Source organism: Pteropus alecto, unplaced genomic scaffold (genome assembly GCF_000325575.1).
Source record: "Pteropus alecto unplaced genomic scaffold, ASM32557v1 scaffold8, whole genome shotgun sequence".
NCBI classification, from domain to species: domain Eukaryota; kingdom Metazoa; phylum Chordata; class Mammalia; order Chiroptera; family Pteropodidae; genus Pteropus; species Pteropus alecto.
The window spans coordinates 7,166,641-7,179,087 of record NW_006494609.1 but is presented as its reverse complement, the minus strand read 5'-3'; the positions used below and the strand labels follow the sequence as shown (position 1 = coordinate 7,179,087).

Below are 12,447 nucleotides of genomic sequence, written 5' to 3'. Positions count from 1 at the left end.
GAATCCTTCCCAATGCTTAGCACAATGACTAGCTCTTTGCAGGTTTCAATAAATGTTTGTTATAAGTGGGTGGCTCACTGAATGAATATCATGTAGTGGCTAATCCTTTGAATGATTTCGAGCTAATTTTGTAATGTAAGAAGATGTCTTTGGCTTTTTCCTATCCTTTTTCTCACATTCCTATATCCTTTCACTGGGGCCACATACAGAAAACAAAAGTATTTTATCTACTGACTCCCACTTTCATATCCTTTCAATGAACTAACTTCTGCATTCTTTATTTTTCTCAATTTTCCCATTATTTAGCATTGACTACGATCAAGGCAATCAAATGGTTTGATTAGGTGCTGCCCCACCTCCAAATCCTTATTACATTCATTACTCTAAAACCAGTCCTTTCTTCTATCTTTTTGCTTTGCCTTTGCCTTTTTTGCCTCATTGCCTGCTAACTCCTTCTAAAAGAGTCATCATGTCACACAAACAAACAAATAGCTTTCATAGCTCTTTTGAGACCCATAGTTCTGGGGTCCCAGGGTAGTAGAAAAATATTTCTGTATAGGATGAATAAAACAATCTTTTAAAGAAGATGCGAAGTAATACCACAACTATTGGCTGGCATTAAATTTTTGTTGAGGCTTTAATTTGTCAAGCACATTGTTCATTAAAATGTCAGGTTTCTTTCCTCCTTTGTTATTGAACGTTTTTCTACTCATTCTGGTCCAGGAAACTTAGGAGAACAATTGTTTTCCAGGATCAAGGATATTTGGGAAGCTTTTTCTTTCTATTCTCCCTAAAATCACTGGGGATGCAGAAAATGTCACATAGTGAATAACTTAGAATGAAGGAACACATCTGTCTAGAGGGCTCTTAAACTGATTCATTTCAGGGTTGAGTTTGGGCAAAGATTCAAATTGATTACTATTATTCTTTAGGCAAGTTTTCCCCATTACTACTGTCCCCAATTACTGGTCATCTTTCCTGTTTTCTACTAAGTAACCAAAGTTTGCTTAAAGTCAGGTAGAGCAGGTTGGTAATTCATATTCATATCAGATCTGACCTGCCAAGAACTTTTTTTTTTACCCATAGAATGTTTTATTAGAGAAAATCTGTTGACTTAGGCAGGCCTGAATAAGCTTATTAATAAAGATTGCTTTTTTATTTTTAGTATTTTTAGAACAAAACCAAGTTTCTTACAAACATCAATATATTAGCCAGCAACATGGGATAAATATGGGAAGACATTTTTAGTTCCATTTTGCGGGTAGGAAAATAAAGTCAGAGGTTTGCTTCTGGTTATACAGGCCTGTATGGCTCCAGAAATAGATTCTGTGTCTAATGACTGAAGTCTGCCAGATCACAACATCGCTTGAGAAGAGGTGAATGTTAATTTGCTGAGTGAGTCGATATTATTTAACATTTATCAGGAAGCAATAAAGATATTTGCTCTAAAGAGTTTGAAGTCTTAGATTTGTGTATAATTTAGCTCATTAGTGATACAAAAATCATAAAGTATATTGGTTTTACTTTAGGAAGATAGATTTCAAGTCTTTAAAGCATGATAAAAAAGATCCCTGAGAAAACAAAATAAGACTACTGGGAATTTGTATACACTTATTTTTAAAATAATCATTTAGCTAAGTGGTTGTGTCTTGATGGAAGACTACCAGTGTCCATCCAATATGTGAGGCTGGATTTTAAAAATAGATTTGAATTTCTTGTCTTATATTTCATCCTTGGAAGACTAATCCTTTCCTATCTATTGCCTGTTAGGAAAGCATAAGGATTTAACTTAATCGCACACACAAAAAATTAGTCTTCAAAATTGAAATGGAAACAGAGTGATAATTTGTGATTATGGTATTCTGCCATTAGCCCAGTTGGATGTTTTTATGTATGTGTTACCTATTAACTTATTCTAAACTATTATTCAACTAGCACCACAGGCTTTAAAAGGTTTTGAGAGATTATCTCCTCCCTACCTTGAAAACAGGTCCGGTGATAACGTTTTCATAACCTCCCCTGGTAACATATCTCATTGTACAATCATCCTCATTGCAGGTGTTTTATCCCTATATCAAACGTGGATTTTTCATACTACAGTTAATTCTATTAGCTTCAGCATCTACACTGAGGTTGGAATGGACCATCTATCTTACTTTCTCTGTGCATTAGTATCTCCTGATTCTTAAGAGAGGAGGTGTGGCATCTTTTGCTCTCAGTGGGAACGAACTACATTATTACCTCTGGAATGACATGAACCAGCATGCATCTTAATACCTTTTGTCATGCTCTATGTTCATGTACTCAGCATATAAGTGAGGCGATGTATAAGTGATGTTTTCAAAGTGTCTGTAAAACCATTTATAAAGAATGACCTGTTTTATTTTTAAAACTTAATGTCATGTCGTGGTGTCTCATGAGCTGCGGAATGAAAGAAAGTAGAGGAAAAATTGTTCCAAAGATGATGACTGTTTTTGAACATTTTCAACTTTGTTTCCTTTGGTCTATTACTTTGGGTTTAGGGGAGGTGAAGACATCGAGTCAAGTTTTTAGAAAAGAGAGGGAGTGCAAATTGTTTATTCTGAGGGGTTTTTGTCCTGAAGGAATTCGCCATGTATAACTTTACAGAGAGTTCTTCTCCTCTATTCCCCTACCCTCCCCACAACTTGAGATGTCTCTATAGGCTAATAAACTATTCTCAAAACTCACTAACGCTCAGAGAGACTCATGACACCTGGAGAGATTTGGACAGCTGGGCATGGGGATTGGCCATCAATTTAGATCTAGACCAGGTCAATAGCATATGAAGGCTGTTGTTTCCTAACAGCTGTTCAGTGGCCTCTGTGAAATGAGGTGGTGGCTTCCGTCCAGTTTCTTGACAGCTGTCTTCCTCACAAAGAGCATTGCCACAATTGGCTCTCTTGCTAGCAGCCTCTGCAAGAAATTCATTGAATCTTTTCTCCCTTCCTCTTTCTCCTCTCCACCCTCATCTTCTTTCTCATTTCTGCTTCTCCCCTCCTGTCTTTTCCCTTGTCCTTTCCTTCTCTGTCTAACCAGTAGGTGGCCTGAAGAAAGAGTGAGCGGCAGCAATTCCTGAGGGAAGAATGTGCTAACACCTCACTGTGCTCTCTGCCAGGGCTTGCAAAGGGACCTAAGACAATGCTCACACCTCCCACAGTGCCTGCCTTCTCTGCTCCAGCCCTAAGTTGCTTCTTCAAGGTGTGTCAGAGTTTACTTTGGGGTTGTCTGTTTTATCCATTGAGCTTCTCCTGTCATCACAAGGCAGGGAACATGGCTATTTGTAGAATGCATAGGCCCACAGGGAATTTTGAGTGATTCAGAAGTTGTGGTACAAACCTTTCATTACAACTCCCTCTCAGGCACAACCAGAAGTTACTAGAGGCAGAAAACTGTACAGTTTTTGCTTCCCTTCTCTGATAAGAGCTGCATATTTTGGGGGGCTATGTATGGTAATCATATTCCCCAACCCAAAATCAACGTACCAAACTGACCAAACATTTTTTGGATTTATAATATATTTATTTAACTAGTTTTTAATAAACTATAAATGAAACTCCAATTATAATTATATTTAACAAATCATTTGAATTAGAAGGAAGAAAATTCAACAAAACTAAGACTGCTTGAAAATCTGTGGCATGAATTATTAACTTCAAATTTTTAAATGCTCTTTGGCTTCTTCAGAAATAGTAGTAGTAGTTTTCATCCTTGAAATGCCCAAGTCTGCTTTCAGGTTATCCAACTTCATCTTCTCAGTCTCAATCTAAGAGTCAAAAAGTGAACTAAAGGAAGACTTATCACTCAGAAACGTGTTATTTTTCCAACCAGAAGGAGGCAATGGTAGGACATGATGCTTTCTTGCAATGGAAATAGAAAAATTTTAAACAATTTTACAGTGGTTCGGCACTTATTAAGAAGTCCAAAGCATTTTGCCCTAGGCTGCCTCTCTTTGGAATTTAAAACCTGTGTACAACATTGTCAGGGAAATTCAACCAACACACCACATATTGGTTTGCATTTAACTCATTTAACTTATGATGTTGATCGCTAAGAACATTTACATGACCAAGAAGATATCCAAGCCTTTCAAATGATCACATGAAATCTAAATGAGGAGCATGAATTGGGGCAATATTAAACAGATGTGAAATCCCAGATATTCTTTGCAATTTAGAAGGTAAAATTACTCAGCACAACCACTTTTGGCAAGGGTTTAGAGTCTGAGAGTAATGACCAGGACCCACAAAACACTCGTGTAGGAAAAAAAGTAAGGTTTAGAGCTGGAGAAAGTATCCCAGCACCAGTTTTGACTCTACAACATTGATGATCCACTTTCTCTCATCTGTCTCATGGGACAAATCATACTCTGTCACCTAATGGGTTATTTTTGTTACTTAATGGGGATAAAGTAACTTGAAGATCGAAGTGCTAAATATTATTAATACTTAGAACAAGCAACTGTGAGCCAAGTGTAAAAAGAGCAATAGCTTTGAAGCACTGTAATTTCTAGAAAAGACAGATTGTCTAACGGGTAATAGAATGACTCTCAGTTTTGTGATTTATTTATTTATTCATTTAGAAAATAACGATAAGAGAAATCTGAGAAATGACACAATCAGGTTGGCTGTGTGACTCTTTGATCTATTTAAAAAAAACTCTCAAACGCTCTGACCTCAAAAAAAAAAAAGTAAAAAAAAAGATAAAAAGAAAAAAAAATGTTTGGATTTATAACCATTTGTAGTCTAGATGTGACTTGAACTTTGCATTTAAAAAAGAAAGAAAAAAAAAAAAAGATAAAAAGAAAAAAGAATGTTTGGATTTATAACCATTTGTAGCCTAGATGTGCCTTGAACTTTGCATTTAAAAAAGAAAGAGTTTTCCCCCTCCTTAGCTTACCATTTCTAAACATACCTCTCTCCTTGAAAGCAAATGACAAGTGAGAAAAAATTGGTTTATAAATGCCTAAGTCTCTACCTTAAAGAAGAGCTAGTATAATTCAAACAGGGCAAAATGAAGGTCTGAGAAGGGGTGAGATTTTAAGGCTTGGGCAATAAATAGAAGTGTCATTTCCTGAGTCCACACCTTCCTCTGTCATTGTTGGCTAGAACTCTGTCTGGCACTGTAGCTTTCTTATCTACACTAGTTAAAATCCCACCTTGTCACCTCCCTCTCTTCATCCTTTCTTTTCTTTCATAGGACATTGTATGAATGTCCTATGAAAGAAAAGATGAATGGAGTACATGTCAATTATGTATATGAATAATATTCTTTTTCTAATAATGTATGCTAATTATAGGAAAAATATTTTCTATGTGGTTCATATTCATTTTTCTAACCTCTGAGTCTTCTCTAAAAATTTAGTCCATGGGATGCAAATTCAAATGTCATCATGGACTAAATTGCTGATAAAAATGAAAGAATCAGGTTTTTCAGACAATGAGGAGGTGGTGAGGCTTATGTCACTACGGAGGGCCACACCCATGTCCACCGGGGTGTACAATTCTCAGGCACCACAGTCATATCATACTGTATGTGACTGGTGCCCCCTAGTGTGAAGCAGTGCATGCCCTGCCCTTTTATCTATTTAGTACATCTTCCTTGAACTTGCTATGTGCCAGGCATGGTTCTAACTGCTGGGAGACAACCATGAACAAAGCAGACAAGAATACCTGGTCTTAGAAGCCTGAACACATTCTCATTCAATTATTTTTTTAAAAGGCAAAAAGCGCCATGCCAACCAAATAAAATGCATCTGCATGCAGAATTTGGCCCATGGGCCCACCAATTAATGATCCTGCTCTAGTCTTTTAAATTATTTCTGTGATCTTGCAGGTTTTAGCCACAGGGACAAAACACATAAATGTCCTGACTACAGGTTAGCACCCATTGCTTAGCTCAAGCTTAATGAGAGCTTGTACATAGAAAAGTCAGCTGATTAATTTTCAATTAAAATTCTATTTCCCCCAACCCAGTGTCTATACTTGGCACTTCTTCTTCCAAGAAGACATAATTCCTAGAAATGATCTGTTAGGTAACTGAGGAAGGAACATTTGAATGAGGTGGGGCTCATGGCATTCTGCCAAAGCATTTTCTGCCTAAATCTTTGTTGGTCTTGGAAACTAATGGGAGAGGTGGGCCGTCGAGCAGTGGTCAGTGTGGCTCCTGAACCAATTCAAAGTCTGCTCCTAACCACTTACAAATTTAATTAATTTTTTTTTCAAGCAAAAAGGAAGATTCCCTAAAGTGTCAGTTCTCTTAGGACTTATGCTAACAGAAGCAGGGGAAGTGCAAACTGCAAAGAGCTCTCTTAGAAAGAATTTATTTCTTAGCTTTATGGCATCTGAATGCCATTTGACAGAAAGTTTTAATTTAATCTGTATATAGGCAAAATGGAACTAAAAGAAGTTCTGATCATCTTGTTTATTTTCATGTCTGGAAGTTTTTTTCTTCCTTTTTCTTTTCTTTTTTTTTTTTCTTTTCCTTTTTCTTTCTTTTTTCTTTTTTTCTTTTTTTTTTCTTTTTGCATTGGAAACCAGTAAAACTGAAAATAATACTTGTATTTTTCTACAAGAAGCTTTAGAGAAATGCTGTGATGGTACTGCAAGAGTTTAAAAGTTTTCCACCTCACAACTCACTTTGTGTTTTCTTAAATAAGATCCTGACTCAAAATATTTAAGGCACCTAGGTCACAAATCTGACGAGAGACATGGTATATAGGTATAAAGACCAAAGCATTCATATCTTCCAAGAAATAAAACAAAGATGATCTATTCTTCCTCTTTTCTACCTGTCTTCCAGAATCCTTTCTTTCCAAAACCCTTCATAAATGAATAATAATAACAATAATAATAATCAGAGGAGAGAGTGTTAACCTGTCAAATCTACACGTTATATTAAATTACTTTCCCCAAAGTTTAGAAGCATTTTCTGAAAGCCGTCAAAGGTATTAATTTTTTTCTCTCTCTCTCTTTAAATCACAAAGCAAAATTCCACTGTCCCTTTCCCCCCCCCCACCCCCCACTTCTAAAGAAAAAAAAAAAAAAGTTGTTGAGTTTTGCTTTTCTATTCACTGCAATCCTGGCCAAAGTAAAGCCCTCTTTCTCAATGACGTCAAGATCTTTACCAAGATTAGGCTTTCATTTCTCTATTGCAGCAATTAGCCAGGGAATGTATAAAAGGCTTCAGGGAGACTCACTGGGCTGCAGAGAGAGCACTTTGCACCACAGATAGCACGAAGGAAAAGCCAGAGGGAGTGAGCAAAGGGAGAGGAGGCAGGCGCTCCTGAGGAAGGGAGAGTGAGACAGGCTGGGAGGAGAACAGAAAGTGTGTCTAAAACGGAGTCAAGAAGGGGGGAAAAAAAAAAAAAAACCTACCCTTAAATCACATTTTTAAAACTCTGGCAATTCAAGAAAGAAACAGGCTACGTTTCTGAACATAGAGACAATGAAAAGCTAAAGAAAATTTTGCCATCTCTGCCACAGTCTCATAGGTGCTTGGAAATGAAAGTAGAGCTGCCTGTCTGTAACCGACTCAGAGAGGGGTAACTGGATTAGGGACTGGTACGCCAGTTGTTTTTTTTTTTTTTCTTTTTTCTTTCTTTCTTTCTTTTTTTTTTTTTTTTTCTTTAACATCTTAAATCCTGAAAGGGGGGAAAAAAAAAAAAAGCAGCAGCTCCGAATTGAATGAATTGATGGGCACACTCCAACTGCTGGGCTGGAGAGACTGGACTTGGTCTTGCCATTTCTGCTGCTTTAAATAAGAAGACAACTTGGGCTTCTTTTTAATTTAGTTCTTCTCCTTCTCCCCCACTCCCCCAACCTTCCCCTTCACCTCCCCCACCCCAATTACCACCCCCCTTTTAAATAAGCGGGTGAAGGTGAACCACAGCGCACCAGGGAAGTGACTCAGGAGGCAGAGAAGATGGGCATCCTCAGCGTAGACTTGCTGATCACACTGCAGATTCTGCCAGTTTTTTTCTCCAACTGCCTCTTCCTGGCGCTCTATGACTCGGTCATTCTCCTCAAGCACGTGGTGCTGCTCTTGAGCCGCTCCAAGTCCACTCGCGGGGAGTGGAGGCGCATGCTGACCTCAGAGGGAATGCGCTGCATCTGGAAGAGCTTCCTCCTGGATGCCTACAAACAGGTGAGCTGCGCTCAGAGGAGCCTCTCCGTAGGTCAGCAGGGGCAGGGGCTGGAATGTTTGGGACTCGAGGCCCCTAGGAGCCCCGGAGTGGGTCTGGAGTGGCTGTCGTGGAGCCCTATTTGGAAGCCTGGTGGATATGCTCAAGTGAGCTTCTGCTTTTACTTTCTTCACCTGTCACCCAAGTTAGATTTGGGGGTGACAGGTAGTAAGCCATAGTGACTTCGTGTGACCTAATTAGCAGCCTTTCTAATAAGAAGCGTTAATGGCTTGTTGCGATTTTGGAGTAGAGGATATTTGTGCGGGCAGAGCAACTTTGGGAAAAGTGAAAGTGTTGGGGGAGGGAAGACTGCTGCATTTAATCTGCTCCTGTGATAAACTGGGATTTTGATGTTTTGCTTGATGAGATGCTATGTGAGGTGTATTAGGAAAGACAGTTCAATAGGTGGGCACTGAAAAGCAAGAGAAAAAAAAAAAAGAATGCTACTCAAAACTCTTAGAGAGTTGACAAAACTTAACCAAATGGTCACGGCAGGTGTGATTTGGCATAGTATCTGCTTCATTTCTGGTAGAGGTAAGAGTTAATGTCAGAAAGCTTGTGCGCAGCATCATCCTCAACACTGATTCTGATTCGAACCCTTTTGAAGCGATTATCAGGTGCTGAGTCCTGAGATATTGGATATCAGTTTGCATAAGAGAAATCTGAGAGCTGGCTGTCGGAAATCCAGTCTTTGTAAAAGAAATTATATTTGCTTTCTTTCTCAAAAGTAAAATAAGTTGTCTTAGAAAGAGCAGATAGGTCTAGGTTCCTTACAATTTCAAAGCTGTTACAACATGTGCCTTGAGCCCTGGAGTAGTGACCTCACTTACCTGCAGAAGTGGTGTCCTCAAAGCCAGAGATAAGATCTTAGTTTCTAAGTAAAAAATGCTGGCATTCCAGCCTTTTTGCTACTCAGAGCGTCCTCAACTCAGATCTTAAGGGGCAAAGTGGAACATTTTGTCATTGGTCCTTAGTCAATTCGTCCCTTCCCCCTATGCCTCCTGAAGGTCCCTGGGCAAGAAGAATTGACTCAGTTGGCAAAAGTTGCCATCAAAGCAGACGATATTGCATTTCCTTAATAGTATTGGGAGACCTTGTCCAAGATGCTTGGAGATGGAATTTGAAGGGAATATGGAAGCCAAAGAAGTGGTAAACTTCAGCATCTCGGAAACAGAGAAGAAATTCAGAACAAAAGAGGAGGAAGAAATTGAGACCCTCATAAACAAACACTAGAAAACTAAATCTATGAACTAGGAAAGGAAAAAAAGTAACTTCTAATCACAAAGAATCCAGAATAGGGTTGTTTCATTGAAAATCAAAGAAATGTTCAAGAAGAAAATATCCACTGTGAATTAAGGAAGTTTTTCTACAATATGTGTCTTATTATTGAGAGTAACCTGCAGAAGGTTTGTATTTTTTCTAAAGACAGGTTACTTAGAGCTCTGGTTAGTAAGGGAAAATTCTTTCATAATAATACAAAATAATGCTCAAAGTTCTAATAGTAAAACTCATTTATATTATACACGTGGGGCCAATGGGAGATGTGGTGAGGAGATGTTGATCATTTCATTTCCACAAATGTATACACTGAATGTAAAGTTTTTATGTTTTAGGAGTAGAGAGTTTGGAGGAGGGTGGGCAGTGCACAGTTATGTCAGGCATATCATCGATTAAGAAGTTTCATCATTTACATTGGTATTTTGTAAATCTTAGGAGATAGCATGGCAATGTCAGTGGTTTGATTTCAGTATATTAAACTGTTACTTTTTTGAAAGACAAAAAAAAAGCCTATGAAAAATCACTGCTTGGGAGAACTTTACTTATATGCATATATACTTACATCAATCTCTCTCACATAAAATATAGGAGCTGTGATCTTACCCATAAAAATTAAGTGAGGTTGCTTCTCCTATTAAGCAGCTTATTAAAATTAAAAGGGAAAAACAAACAAATGCCTCTGTAATAAACTTCATTATTTTTTTTCACTAACGTATAGTGTTCCATTGTGTTGCAATATTTTGTTATTCCTATTCCAGGAAATTGAGAAGGATGAGTGATTTGTTTTTTGGGTTTGTGTACTTGCGCGCACGCACACGTGTGTGTGTGTGTGTGTGTGTGTGTGTGTGTGTGTGTGTGTGTGTGGCATGTGGTTTATCTATTCCTCTCTTGTATTGTTTCTGTCTACTGATTTGATTAGTGACCAAGTTCACAACTGATGTCATTAAGTCTGCTTTTAATGATCTACATAATAGCTGCCATGGGAAGAAGCAACCCAAGAACCCACATGTCCAGAGACAAGACTGGACTGGGTATGCAATAAATGGAAACATTGCAAACACAACCCTGAATTTAGGTCTCCTATCTCCAAGTATGGCCAGAGTGGTGGTGGCTGTGGTGGCTCAGATGCCCTCAAATGGGTCATTCGGAATCTCTGAAACAGGTTGAATCACTTCCCTGAATGCTGTTGTCATCTATGCCACTATCTCTGGGTGTAGCCATTTCTAGGGACACATTGGAGGAGGTTCTGTTTGAGATGGCATCACAGTATGTGACAATCCTGACTTGCATTATTTTGAGGCTGCTGTCTCCGGAAACAGAGTTTTCCAGGATGAGGGGTATATGCATATGTGATATGATTAGGCAGGTCATCTCTAATTCTCCTCGTTGTTGAATATCAGATACTTGGGTAGATATTTAGAGAAAGTGCAGTAAAAGTGTTGTTATCCCTGTGTTTGGCTCCTACAAGAGGTAACAAAGAAATTAAAACAGAATATAAAACAAAAACCTCTTCTTCATTAAAACGTTGAATTGGATTTAAAATTAACTTTGTAAGGAAGCTTTTAAAGATAATTTGGGTTTCGTGAGAGGGAGTTTCATGCACTGTTTTGATGAAAAAATAAGTCTACAGAAACTTGTGAGAGATTGAGATGAATAATAGATATTTGTTATTTAAGTTTCCCTAGTTGGTGTCATTGCATCTAACACTACATCCTTGTGCTGGTGCTCAAAGACTCAGAAATGCAACCAATAAGCACACTGCCCTGCCTGGGAGTCTAGCTTCTACCTAAATGAAGTGTAAAAGTAAACACACAGTATAGATGCTGACAAGCAGTTCAGCTTCTGCATGGTTAATATTGCAGTGGCACAGAAAACATATTCATTTGAACATATAATTTTGGTTTTGAAAGGGTCTCTTTAACATTCTCCTCCTCCTCTTTATTCACCTCAAGCCTTTTGACACTAGTTTCTACAATGGAAAATGGCTCTTTTAAGAGAGAAACATTTTCAAAGGACACAAAGAAGGCCACAGCCAGAGCTTGTCCATCACTTGAATAAAACAGTGAGAAATGATAGAGTTTAGAACTACATTTTCAAGGTAGGAACCAAAAAGAGAATGGCCAAAAGGGAATCGAATTCAGAGGAAAGAGTAGGTAGCTTATTCTTCAACTCTGATTTATTTGGCCAATTTGAATATAAATGGTTAAGTTACTGCTTAATAATTGTTTGGCTGTTTATAAGAACATCGATGTAGCCTGATCATTATGTCAAAGAATGTGAAATTTCCTGATAGTGAATAAAGCCAATCCAGGGCTTTGGATAGGAAGAAGGATGTGTAAAAATGGAGGGGTAAGGTTCTGCCATCCTCACCCCCTCCATTTTTATCATTTGCTTTACTTTCTATCGGGAGAGTAGGTGATATTTGTACAGAAGCCTTTTTCAGAAAAAGGAAAAAAAAAAAAGAAAAAGAAAAAACAAGGTTAATAGTATATGCTCTATTTCCAGCTTATACTTGATGAATAGTCCTTTCTTTTATTCCCTTGCCCTGCATTTCACAGTCCACATGCGAAAGCAGCGTTATCCTTTCCCCGTGCACTGAACACTGGCAGTAAAAGGAATCCCATCGTCGAGGGAATCAAATTTATAAATACACCATATATTTACACTTTTGTTCATATTTATAAATATCGCTATCACAACATTTGAGCTTGGCCCAGAGATGTCCCCTGTTGTAAAAAATGCAAACCCTTTATTTACCTCCCTTGTTGGTGTTCTGTTGATCTTGATTACAAAAGCGTAAGAAAGGACAACTGTAATAGTGCAGATGAGGGATAAAAGTCAGTGATGACGATATTGCATTTTACGTATGTCCTTTCTGATCATTGCAAAATAAAGGGACCCTTTGGGAACATCGGAACTTCAAGACCAATTAGTGGAAATGATGCTTCTTGTGTTTGGGCATTAAATAC

General features: G+C 38.1%; 1 protein-coding gene across 2 annotated transcripts in view; it reads left to right on the top strand.

Annotated features, from left to right (window-relative positions):
- The first annotated feature begins 7,707 nt into the window (after nt 1–7,707).
- DIO2 (iodothyronine deiodinase 2) overlaps nt 7,708–12,447 on the top strand; it is a 9,288-nt gene continuing 4,548 nt past the window's right edge. For both annotated transcript variants that reach the window (XM_025041951.1, XM_015599621.2), the window contains exon 1: nt 7,708–8,163. In XM_025041951.1, coding sequence (XP_024897719.1) covers nt 7,942–8,163 — 222 coding nt within the window. In that variant the 5' untranslated portion in view covers nt 7,708–7,941. The remainder of the gene's footprint in view (nt 8,164–12,447) is intronic.